Genomic DNA, 13,605 nt, shown 5'->3' with positions numbered 1-13,605 from the left:
TTTATTTGAATAGTATTTTTAGAATGTGCCGTGGGCCTTTAAAACATCAGCTGTGGGCCGCAAATGGCCTCCGGGGCACACTTTTGACACCCCTGCTATAGATAATAAAAAATGAAATGTGATAAATCTATGGATAAAAAGCAGAGCCTGGCGACGCATGCGCGTTTATCATCACTCTCTCTGTCTCTGCCCCTCCCTCATCAATGCTGCTGTTTGTTTTGTTTTTAACCCCTTCTTAACCCTGAACGTACATTGAAAATACACGCAACCCTAACTCAAAATGCCGGACATTTGAGGCATTTAAGAAACTCCGCCCTGACAGCTCCGCAAAAGAGGACATGTCCGGTGAAAAGAGGACGTGTGGTCAGTCTATCCTAGCCCGTTAGCTGCTAGCATGCCGTGTGTTGTGCCTCGGTGTGCATTGTTTACACAACGTGCGTTACGCTACTTAATATGTCTGTGTGGAAACTCTTTCGATACACATCCGAACCGAACCGACACCCCCGTACCGAAACGGTTCAATACAAATACACGTACTGTTACACCCCTAGTAGTTAGTCATAGAAGTGGCACCCACAGTTCTTAAAAAGTATGGATTTGGAATCTTTACCCCAAGAATCCAATTGAATGGTGTGCTGCCCAAAGACTCCTCGCCCGAGTTATCGTGCAGCAAAAAGCGTAGACAGAATGTTGAGGAGGTGCCAACCTTTCCAGTAGCGGATGCAGTCCAGCGTCTGGAAGACTTGGTGCTTGTCGTAGATCTCACACATGTTGCCTTTCTTCTGGTAGAGCAGGATGCAGTGGTCCGGAGAAAAGCGCTGGTAGAATTCCGGACAGAGATTGGACGTCACCGCCTTCAGCCACACCTGAGCTTTCACCTGAGGAGCGGACAATTGTTTAAAGCCGCCCTGAGTGACAGTGAGTCCACCACACGTCCAGCGACCTGTTCCACCGTCCAGTTGCCCGCCACCTCCAGTTGCAGAGAGTCGGGGCCGGCCCCGCCCCTTGCCGTAGTGGGAAGTACGAACTCCACGGTGATGTGATCCATGGAGCTGCAGGCGGACGCCATGATGGCCTTCTTCCTTCTCCGCCGACGGGTGTCTTCTCGCAACACGACTCGCTCTTCGTCGCTCGCCTCCAAAGGCCGCTCGTCCATCACCTAGCATGACGACACGTTTGCGCCATTTTATTTTACACCGTGGTCAAGTCATGTCTTCAAATGTAAAAAAAAAAAAGGCATTTTGACTTATATCTGTCTTTTTTTTTTTTAAACAACTACAACAGAGCTGGGCAGCACGGTGGAACAGAGGTTAGTACGTGTGCCTCACAATACAAAGGTCCTGGGTTCAATCCTGGGCTGGGGATCTTTCTGTGTGGAGTTTGCATGTTCTCCCCGTGACTGCGTGGGTTCCCTCCAGGTCCTCCAGCTTCCTCCCACCTCCAAAGACATGCACCTGGGGTTAGGCCCCTCCCACCTCCAAAGACATGCAACTGGGGATAGGCCCCTCCCACCTCCAAAGACATGCACCTGGGGATAGGTTGATTGGCAACACCCAAATGGTCCCTAGTGTGTGAATGTGATTGTGAATGTTTATCTGTGTTGGTCCTGTGATGAGGTGGCGACTTGTCCAGGGTGTACCCCGCCTTCCGCCCGAATGCAGCTGAGATAGGCTCCAGCACCCCCCGCGTCCCCGAAAGGAACAAGTGGTAGAAAATGGATGGATGGCTACAACAGAGCTACTTAGCAGATACAATATACGCACTTATGACACCAATATTTAGTATTTATAAAAAATACTAATAAGTGAAGTAGATAAATAACCGCAGCCCTGTTGCCCTACATGAGTAAAATTCTTTTTGCTGGAGCCTAATTTTCAATGAAGAACAAAAATGACTACCATTGTCCATTATTTCTATCATTTGAAATGCAAACGTCAACGCTCTTAGACACACTTAATAAAGATGTTTTTTGTGCTACTAAATAACCACAACATTAGCGCCGCATAAAACATCATGTTGCTACTGGTTCCATGTTTCCTAAAACACAACTTAAAGCCTTACTGACATATACTATTCATGTTGAAACAACTTTTACAGTGAATATGACTTATCGGCCTTGAAAAACCCATATCGGTCTAACCCTCGCAAGAAGTCTTGCGAAAGAGCAACATTAAATATATCAAAAATTGAGCGCGCTCCACCCAAACAAGGCCACCGGCCTTGACAATATCCCCTCCAGATTCCTCAGGGACTCTGCCACCACCATTGCCCCAATCATCACACACATAATAAACCTCTCAATTACACAAGGCCAAGTACCAAAAGATTTCAAGATAGCAAGAGTAACAGGTGTAAAAGAAAGGGCATCTCTATCCTCCTTCAAAAGCGCACTAAAAGAACACCTCCAGGCAACTTCAACCCTAAACTAACACCCTCCCCCTTCCACATCTCACCTCCCCGGATTGTAAATAATCAAATGTAAATAATAAAATGTAGATAATCATTCTTATGCTTTCTGATCTTTCTCTCTATGTCCACTACTTGCTGTACATATCCTACCAAGTCAGACCAACACTGTTCCAATGTCCATTTCTCTGATGATGCAATTGTTGATGACTGAAGTGTTGATATCAACCCAACCTAACCCCCCAGATCCCGGATTGTAAATAATGTATATAATTCAATGTATATACTTTGATGATTATCTTGTGTGATGACTGGATTATGCTGATGGTATATATCAGAGGTGGGACCAAGTCATTGCTTTGCAAGTCACAAGTAAGTCTCAAGTCTTTGCCCTCAAGTCTCGAGTCAAGTCCCGAGTCAAGACAGGCAAGTCCCGAGTCAAGTCCAAAGTCAAGACTGGAAAGTCTCAAGTCGAGTCCCAAGTCCTGCATTTTGAGTTTCGAGTCCTTTCAAGTCCTTTTAACCACAGACTAATATTTTTACACAGATTGTGTATGCTTTTAAAACGCTGTATTTATTTATTAAAACAAGTGCATTTGAAATTGCAAGAAAAAAAATAGTGCTGACATTGCAATGCAATGCAGTAATTTTAATAGTTTAAACAATTTTAAACATTTAACTCATTCCTTTACAGAATAAACAAATTTGCAAAAACAAACATTAACATACTATTGGTTGTATTTTATGAAAATAATATTACCACAGAGTTGAGAAGGAGCAAAGATCTTCAATATTTGTATGTGAAAATCACAAATAAATCTACTGTGGGAGGATGACCCCCCTACAGGGGTTTGGTTTACAAACTTTCAGCCCCACCTAAAACTAAATTCACCAGCCGCCACTGATGATGATGCATTCTCATTTTAGGCAAAATATAAGACAATACTTTCTTAACAGTATAATTGTAACCAGGAATAAGTCTTCAAGTAACAATATTCAAATACTAACATTGTTGGGTAAAACAGCATTTGGTTTTATTCTGAATGTAGTGAAACAAATTGGTGGTTTTAGCTGATATAAAGACTTTCAGGTGTTTATATATGTTTAAGTATTTGGCAGACGCTTTTATCCAAAGCGACATACATAAAAAATACATACATAACAATCACTGTAAACATTATCATCTAAAGGAAGAATGTAATACAAAATATCAATACAAAGTGTCAAGACAGAATAAACTCTCTGCTGCTGCAGCAACAGAGATACGGTCTATAGGTCCCTAGGATATATAGATATCTAATGTATTCATACATTGTTTATGTAGGATATACGCATGTATATATAATCTAATCATATTGTTTCTTCAATTTAAAAATAGCTTACCGTTGTTTCCCCCTTCTCTGGGATTATATTCCCAGTTTTGATCTCGGACGTCTGGTCACTTATAGCATATAAGAATATTATATTACTGTTAAGCAAACTATGAATAATAAAACTTGCCAAAACATGTGTCCGTTATCATAGCTACACGTATGACAAAAAAACGCGTGAAAATCAGTGGTATTCAGTGAGGTAAAATGAATTAAATGCGCTGACAGTTCATTGCTCCTGACAAATGAATTGCACTGAGTGGAGCGGATCACCACTCCAAGATGGCGGCCCCGCGTCTCGTCTGCGCCAGTAGGCAGTAGCGCTCGATGCTGCGTACCCTTAAAACATGTCTATGGTTATAACGTTAGCAGTGAGTTTACAGCCTCACTGATTTAACTACACAGCAAATAAAAGTCATGTTACTTAGCCAATAAACGTTATCTTACATTCAAAACTTACCCTTCTTTGTGCAACTTCAAATGTCGAACGAAGTTGGAAGTTGTTGCGTCTCCGTCTGTAATATTCGAACTGCGTGATTTGCATACGCAATTCGTTTTTTGTTGACCAAGTCGTAGTTTTTATACCCGAACGAAACCAACTTTGGCATAATTGTTTCTCACTGCCGCATTGTTTGACAACTCTTGTTCGGTGGTTGTCCTGCAATTTGATTGGATGAATGCTGTGTGATGAAAACAACGTATAACTAATTTGATTGGCTGTTGTACTGACAGCACACCAGCTGACAGGCAGCACACACGCTGATAGACAGACAGACACGTACAAAATGAAAGATACGGAGCGCTCCCAAATAACTTTTTAAGCTTTGGGTTTTGGGGAAAGTAGCAAGTCATGTCAAGTCAAAAGGCTCAAGTCCAAGTGAAGTCACAAGTCATTGATGTTAAAGTCTAAGTCGAGTTGCAAGTCTCTTTACATTTTGTCAAGTCGAGTCTTAAGTCATCAAATTCATGACTCGAGTCTGACTCGAGTCCAAGTCATGTGACTCGAGTCCACACCTCTGGTATATATCTGTATCATGAATTGATTTAAGTGGACCCCGACTTAAACAAGTTGAAAAACCTATTCGGGTGTTACCATTTAGTGGTCAATTGTACAGAATATGTACTGTACTGTGCAATCTACTAATAAAAGTTTCAATCAATCAATCACAACATTAGCGCCGCATAAAACATTATGTTGCTACTGGTTCCATGTTTCCTAAAAAAACAACTTAAAGCCTTACTGACATATACTATTCATGTTGAAACAACTTTTACTGCAAATGAATATGACTTATCGGCTTTGAAAAACCCCATATTGGTCTAACCCTCGCAAGAAGTCTTGCAAATGAGCAACATTAAATATATCAATGTATTATTATGACATTGAACTAAAAAAACACACACACAAACACCACAAACTTGACCGACAAGTCTTATTTTGCACCAACCGGATGTTTCCCCGCCTCGTGTTATTACTGAATGAAGCTTGAAGAAAACAGGAAGCAAAAGTCGACACTGTATGAATTCAAAAGTGCATAAAATGACACAACCTGTACTTTTAAAAAAAGACTATATAAATTCATGGTAGGCATATATGTTGTTTTATCGAACTATGACGCCAAATGAGAGTTATTGTCAAAACTTTGGCGGAAGTGCCACTCAAGGCTGAATTATAACGGTAACAATTGCCACTAATATCCAACAAAAAGTAACTCACCAAAAGACGCAGACGGCGATGACGCCCGCCAACGAAAGGTTCGTCATTGAAGCACGACTAATAAGCAACATAAAGTGTGAAAATATACAAATGAGTTATAAATAAGGCGAAAGAGCTGCCTCCCTGTCAAGGAGTCAAGCTGATGTGGTTTGTGGGCTAACAGGAAGCAATCTCCGTCTGTTCCTTCAAAATAAAGTGCCGTGCTGAAAACTAGCATGACGCGCAGTAAGATCTGCTTTGGGATTTTATTAATAACACCACACTATTTCAAGCGCGAATGCAGGTTAATGGATTGTTTAAAATAATGTTGAAATTATTAAAAAAAATATCGTGTTTCCTCCTAAAATCTACTCAGTGTTGATTTTAATATGACACATAAGAGAGGGCGGTCTACATGAACTAACAATGAGAATTGGACTCGCTGTTGATTGACGGCATGATGGACCAATAGGATCTTGTTTGTACCAGCCTCCTTTCCACTGTTTAGGTGAGTTGAGGAAAGTTCATTTGAGACTTTTCGGGCTTTTTAAAGCGTGGAGTTGGACACACGACCGCACCGAATAAGCCACAAACTTGCACAATACGAGACTTTGCTGAAATGACGACGTCTGTTGTTTTCACAAATACGTGCTGCGCCGTTCGCCCTCATTGTTGACGTTAGTTGTTGTTAAAGCTGACTTTTTAACCTCCTCAAAACACCACACTCGTTACTTTTATTCTATTTAATCCCATTTTCTCAACTCAACTCGTCGTTTTAAAAAAATAAAATAAACCATAACCGAATTAATTCGTTTCCGTCGACGGAATTCCCGCCTTTTAATGGTACTTTAGTTTCTTAAAAAGCCACACCGCTTCGTCTTGGGATAAAGTGTCATTAATGTGACTCGTCGATGACATTTTATGGACATAATTTGGCGGGACAACACTTTTAACGACTTGCTACAGTTTAAAATGGATTTGTCATTCAGTGTTGATTGAATGGAGCACCACGCGCATGCGCGGACTGTCCAAAGTGCTAAAGCAGGGGTCACCAACCTTTTTGAAACCAAGAGCTACTTCTTGGGTACTGATTAATGCGAAGGGCTACCAGTTTGATACACACTTAAATAAATTGCCAGAAATAGCCAATTTGCTCAATTTACCTTTAACTCTATGTTATTATTAATAATTAATGATATTTACACTTAATTAAACGGTTTAAAAGAGAAGAAAACATGAAAAAAGTGACAATTAAATTTTGAAACATATTTTATCTTCAATTTCGACTCTTTAAAATTCAACCGAAAAAAAGAAGACAAAAACTTAAAAAAAGATTTTATGGAACATCATTAGTAATTTTTCCTGATCAAGATTAATTTTAGAATTTTGATGACATGTTTTAAATAGGTTAAAATCCAATCTACACTTTGTTAGAATATATAACAAATTGGACCAAGCTATATTTCTAATAAAGACAAATCATTATTTCTTCTAGATTTTCCAGAACAAAAATTTTAAAATAAATTCAAAAGACTTTGAAATAAGATTTAAGTTTGATTCTACAGATTTTCTAGATTTGCCAGAATAATTTTTTTGAATTTTAATCATAATAAGTTTGAAGAAATATTTCACAAATATTCTTCGTCGAATAAACAGAAGCTAAAATGAAGAATTAAATTAAAATTTATTTATTATTCTTTACAATAAAAAAAAAAAAATTTACTTGAACATTGATTTAAATTGTCAGGAAAGAAGAGGAAGGAATTTAAAAGGTAAAAAGGGTATATGTGTTTAAAAATCCTAAAATAATTTTTAAGGTTGTATTTTTTCTCTAAAATTGTCTTTCTGAAAGTTATAAGAAGCAAAGTAAAAAAATTAATGAATTTATTTAAACAAGTGAAGACCAAGTCTTTAAAATATTTTCTTGGATTTTCAAATTCTATTTGAGTTTTGTCTCTCTTAGAATTAAAAATGTCGGGCAAAGCGAGACCAGCTTGCTAGTAAATAAATACAATTTAAAAAAATAGAGGCAGCTCACTGGTAAGTGCTGCTATTTGAGCTATTTTTAGAACAGGCCGGCGGGCTACTCATCTGGTCCTTACGGGCTACCTGGTGCCCGCGGGCACCGCGTTGGTGACCCCTGTGCTAAAGGGTCATATCACGTGATGACAACATTGTAAACAGGGGACTGAAGCACTCCTTGTCATTGAGGGCCACATTGCAGTTTCACTAATTATATAATAATTATAATGTATAATCGCCTTATTATGTTATTAAATTGTGTGTTTAAAGGCCTACTGAAAGCCACTACTAGCGACCACGCAGTCTGATAGTTTATATATCAATGATGAAATCTTAACATTGCAACACATGCCAATACGGCCGGGTTAACTTATAAAGTGACATTTTAAATTTCCCGCTAAACTTCCGGTTGGAAACGTCTATGTATGATGACGTATGTGCGTGACGTCACGACGGCAACGGAAGTATTCGTACCCAATGTGTCACCATACAAACTGATCTGTTTTTATCGAACAATTCCACAGTATTCTGGACATCTGTGTTGGTGAATCTTTTGCAATTTGTTTAATGAACAATGGAGACTGCAAAGAAGAAAGTTGTAGGTGGGATCGGTGTATTAGCGGCTGGCTGTAGCAACACAACAAGGAGTACTTACTTGGATAGCAGACGCGCTAGCCGATGCTAGCCGCCAACCACATCTGTGATCGGGTGCAGTCCTTCGTCGCGCCGTCGATCGCTGGAACGAAGGTGAGCACGGGTGTTGATGAGCAGATGAGGGCTGGCTGGCGTAGGTGGAGCGCTAATGTTTTTATCATAGCTCTGTGAGGTCCGGTTGCTAAGTTAGCCTTAGCGTCGTTAGCAACAGCATTGTTCAGCTTTGCCAGGCTGAGAATTATTAACCGTGTATTTACATGTCCATGGTTTAATAGTATTGTTGATCTTCTGTCTATCCTTCCAGTCAGGGGTTTATTTATTTTGTTTCTATCTGCATTTGAGCCAGATGCTATCACGTTAGCTCAGTAGCTAAAGAGCTTCGCCAATGTATTGTCGTGGAGATAAAAGTCACTGTGAATGTCCATTTCGCGTTCTCGACTCTCATTTTCAAGAGGATATAGTATCCGAGGTGGTTTAAAATACAGATCCGTGATCCACAATAGAAAAAGGAGAGAGTGTGGAATCCAATGAGCCAGCTTGTACCTAAGTTACGGTCAGAGCGAAAAAAGATACACCCTGCACTGCCTCTCTAGTTCTTCACTCTAACGTTCCTCATCCACGAATCTTTCATCCTGGCTCAAATTAATGGGGTAATCGTCGCTTTCTCGGTCCGAATCGCTCTCGCTGCTGGTGTAAACAACGGGGAATTGTAAGGAATCCTTCCTCCTGTGACGTCACGCTACTTCCGGTACAGGCAAGGCTTTTTTTTATCAGCGACCAAAAGTTGCGAACTTTATCGTCGATGTTCTATACTAAATCCTTTCAGCAAAAATATGGCAATATCGCGAAATGCTCAAGTATGACACATAGAATGGATCTGCTATCCCCGTTTAAATTTAAAAAAATTCATTTCAGTAGGCCTTTAAAGAAAAATGGGCTGCATGGCCGAGTGGCCAGAAGAAAGCCATTTCTGCGCAAATGTCACAAAGTATCCCGCTTACGTTACGCCAAACAGCACAGAGACAAGCCTCAAAACTTCTGGAACAAAGTCATTTGGAGTGATGGCTTTCTTCTGGCGACTCGAACCATGCAGCCCATTTTTCTTCAAGTGCCTCCTTATTGTGCATCTTGAAACAGCCACACCACCATTTTTCAGAGAGTCCTGTATTCCAGCTGAAGTTATTTGTGGATTTTTCTTTGCATCTCGAACAATTTTCCTGGCAGTTGTGGCTGAAATCTTTGCTGGTCTACCTGAATCCCTCATTTTCCACTTCTTAATCAGCGTTTGAACACTACTGATTGGCATTCTCAATTCCTTGGATATCTTTTTATACCCCTTTCCTGTTTTATGCAGCTCAATGACCTTTTTGGGTACTTTCTTTTGTCATTTTGATTTAAAAAGAGTAAACACAGTTGTTTGCCAATAAATAGCTTCACACAACCATTAAGCATGAGCGGAAGTAAGGTTTTTGTGTTATCATTCATATTCTCTGAAGAATGGCCAAGAAATCATACATTCTCCCAGGGTATGTCAACTTATGAGCACAACTGTATATATGTATATTAAATATGAAAAACGTGTATACAGTACATATATATATATATATATATATATATATATATATATATATATATATATAAATATATATATATACACATATATACATATATATATATATATATATATATATATATATATATATATATATATATATATATATATATATGTGTATATATATATATATACATAGAAATATATATATATATATGTATATATATATATATATATATATATATATATATATATATATATATATATATATATATATATATATAAAATAAAAAAACAACCCATGTTGCCTTTCAGGTAACCATCCGCGTCAGTGGAAAAGAGCATGTGTGAAATAAATTGCATGATTAATCACACAATATTTTAATGGCATGAGTTAATTGGTTATTTTTGACAGCCCGAGTTTTGACACATTTTTAGACACCAATGTTTACCACAAGGGGGTCCAAAGTGTTTCACTGATATGTGCAATTTTAATCAATGATTTCTAAGTATGAACGTGTATGATCACACGGAGCAGGTCTTCTACTGTCAGGGCACTTGACGTCTTTATTATGATGATGTTACAGTAATACAGTAGTGTGTACAGTATAGTACTGTGTGGGAATAGTATTTTTTTTTATTATGATACAGTAATACAGTAGTGTGTACAGTATAGTACTGTGCGGGAATAGTATTTTTTTTATTATGATACAGTAATACAGTAGTGTGTACAGTATAGTACTGTGCGGGAATAGTATTTTTCTTTCAATACTTTGTCATTGAGTAAACATGCTCAAAGGTGCATGCTACTCATTTATGCAATGCAATACAAACTGTATAAGGAGGTTGCCTACAGCCACACGACTAATAAGTGGGGTTAATTGAATAGACTAGTGATTGGAGCATTTACTGTACGAGGTAAATGTGTGTATAATAATAATAATAACCCTCATTATTGAAATGTGCATCAACATTGCATGCGCACAACCTCTATTATTATTATTATTATTATTATTATATATGATGCACTATATACACTTAATTATGGGCTATAATAACTACAAGTATTGATATTATGCAGAAATGTTTTATTTTGGGTCTTTTAACTTTGCTGTATGTAAATTATTATGTGGAAAAGAATAAACAGAAGACGCTTCCATCCTATTCAAGTCTTTATTCAATCTATTTACACAGTGTCGTGCACCACAACGTGCGCGCTGGCTAACATGACAATATCCATAGAAAAGGCGTTAACAATGTGTTAAATCTACGCTCAGTTAGCAAAGAGAAGGTGCACACGGCTAGAAAATGTCATAGAAAATACAGTAGAAAGTTACAGGAATTTGGCCTTTTGTGGGACATTGACACACACTGAAGTACAGTCGTGGACACGCTGATTGACGGAGACAAAATACCTTTTATAACACGGACAACAGGATTGGGATGGCATGCCCCTCCCCCGATGAAATAACATTGATGAAAATGATATAACATGTTGCTGGAGTCCCAAAAGAGTCACAGAAGGTACCGGAGGGACCACAGAGCCTTTTTTTAAAATACCTCCTCAATATTAGGATGGGAATCTTTGGGCGTCTCACCATTCCATCCCACTCCTGGGTGACCATTCCACTCACAATCCATTCTTTATCCAACACCATTTTCCCAATGCATCATTTGCTATATTGATTATAATGACACTTTTTCAAAACATGTTACAAGTTAGAAAAGCTCCTTCTGGTTGCATGAAGATGCTCTAAAAACCGTTTTCTTTTAAATGTATTTTAAAATAGGGGAATAGTTTTTAAATGGATTTTCAAAAATTATGAATCAATTTAAAATCAGGATGAATAAAAATCACAGTTCGGATGTGAACCCATCTTTTGTGCACCTCTTATTTTTACTATTTAAAAGCCATTTTTTTCATAAAATATGGTGATATATTTACCCATCACACATTTATCCATAAAAACTCCCTTTTTTTGCTGCAGCTGTTACATATACTGTAATATTGCACATGGTAATTGGGATTTGTAATATATATTATATACTGTATATATATAATATGTAAATATTACATATGTTATATTTATATTGCTATTATGGTAAATTTTTTGTCTACTTTATACATTTTGTTTTGGCCCTCTTTTTGTGCCCTTGTGTGCATGATCCTTTCCATCCTTACCCTTTCCATCCTTATAACTGAGCTACTGTGTGGAACAATTTCCCTTGTGGATCAATAAAGTTTGTCTAAGTCTAAGTCTCCCTAGTCACAAAATGTATCACATATCAAAAATTGTCCACTTTCAACAAGCCTTAAATATATGATTTCATTCATTAATTCAACAATTCCATCCAATTCCGATTCCCGGGGTGACGATTTGATTCAGAATCGATTCTTGATTCAACACGATGTTCCCAATGTATAATTTACTATATTGATTATAATGAAACTATTTCAAAACAGGTTAGAAAAGCTCCTTCTGGTTGCATGAAGATGCTCTAAAAACGTTTTTCTTTTAAATACATTTAAAATTTTTAAAAAGGGAATTATTTTTAAATGGATTTTCTAAAGTTATGAATCAATTTAGAATCAGGATGAATAAAAATCACGACTCGGATGTGAATCCATCTTTTGTGCACCCCTTAATTTGACTATTAAAAGCCATTTTTTTCATAAAATATCATGATATATTTACCCATCGCACATTTATCCATAAAAACCCACTTTTTTGCTGGAGATGTTACATATACTGTAATATTGCACATGGTGATTGGGATTTGTAATATATATTATATACTGTATATATAATATGTAAATATTACATTGCTATTATGGTACATTTTTAGTCTACTTTATACATTTTGTTTTGGCCCTCTTTTTGTGCCCTTGTGTGCATGATCCTTTCCATCCTTACCCTTTCCATCCTTATAACTGAGCTACTGTGTGGAACAATTTCCCTTGTGGATCAATAAAGTTTGTCTAAGTCTATTTCTCCCTAGTCACAAAATGTATCACATATCAAAAATTGTCCACTTTCAACAAGCCTTAAATATATGATTTCATTCATTAATTCAACGATTCCATCCAATTCCGATTCCCGGGGTGACGATTTGATTCAGAATCGATTCTTGATTCAACACGATTTTCCCAATGTATAATTTACTATATTGATTATAATGAAACTATTTCAAAACAGGTTAGAAAAGCTCCTTCTGGTTGCATGAAGATGCTCTAAAAACGTTTTTCTTTTAAATACATTTAAAATGTTTAAAAAGGGAATTATTTTTAAATGGATTTTCTAAAGTTATGAATCAATTTAGAATCAGGATGAATAAAAATCACGACTCGGATGTGAATCCATCTTTTGTGCACCCCTTAATTTGACTATTAAAAGCCATTTTTTTCATAAAATATCGTGATATATTTACCCATCGCACATTTATCCATAAAAACCCACTTTTTTGCTGGAGATGTTACATATACTGTAATATTGCACATGGTGATTGGGATTTGTAATATATATTATATACTGTATATATAATATGTAAATATTACATTGCTATTATGGTACATTTTTAGTCTACTTTATACATTTTGTTTTGGCCCTCTTTTTGTGCCCCTGTGTGCATGATCCTTTCCATCCTTACCCTTTCCATCCTTATAACTGAGCTACTGTGTGGAACAATTTCCCTTGTGGATCAATTAAGTTTGTTTAAGTCTATTTCTCCCTAGTCACAAAATGTATCACACATAAAAATATGTCCACTCTGAACAAGCCTTAAATATATGATTTCATTCATTAATTCAACGATTCCATCCAATTCCGATTCCCGTGGTGACGATTCCATTCAGAATCGATTCAACACGATTCTCGCAATGTATCATTTGGTATAATGATTATAAT

General features: G+C 37.3%; 1 protein-coding gene across 3 annotated transcripts in view; it reads right to left on the bottom strand.

Moving 5' to 3' along the window:
* The window catches only part of pik3cg (phosphatidylinositol-4,5-bisphosphate 3-kinase, catalytic subunit gamma), a 67,682-nt gene extending 62,000 nt beyond the window's left edge, over positions 1–5,682 (bottom strand). Inside the window, exons 1-3 of one of the 3 annotated variants that reach the window (XM_062066333.1) lie at positions 5,494–5,682; positions 944–1,159; positions 707–878 (exon numbers count right to left, since the gene is read on the bottom strand). In XM_062066333.1, the coding sequence (XP_061922317.1) occupies positions 707–878; positions 944–1,156 (385 nt within the window). In that variant the 5' untranslated portion in view covers positions 1,157–1,159; positions 5,494–5,682. Of the gene's footprint in view, positions 1–706; positions 879–943; positions 1,160–1,328; positions 1,439–5,493 lie in introns of those variants that run through there. The other 2 variants (XM_062066330.1, XM_062066331.1) reach the window with 2 other exon arrangements.
* Between the last annotated feature and the right edge of the window lie 7,923 nt (positions 5,683–13,605).

The sequence above is a fragment of the Entelurus aequoreus genome, linkage group LG12 (genome assembly GCF_033978785.1).
Source record: "Entelurus aequoreus isolate RoL-2023_Sb linkage group LG12, RoL_Eaeq_v1.1, whole genome shotgun sequence".
NCBI lineage: Eukaryota > Metazoa > Chordata > Actinopteri > Syngnathiformes > Syngnathidae > Entelurus > Entelurus aequoreus.
Note: the sequence above shows the minus strand (reverse complement) of the source record. Positions and strands in the feature narration are given on the sequence as shown.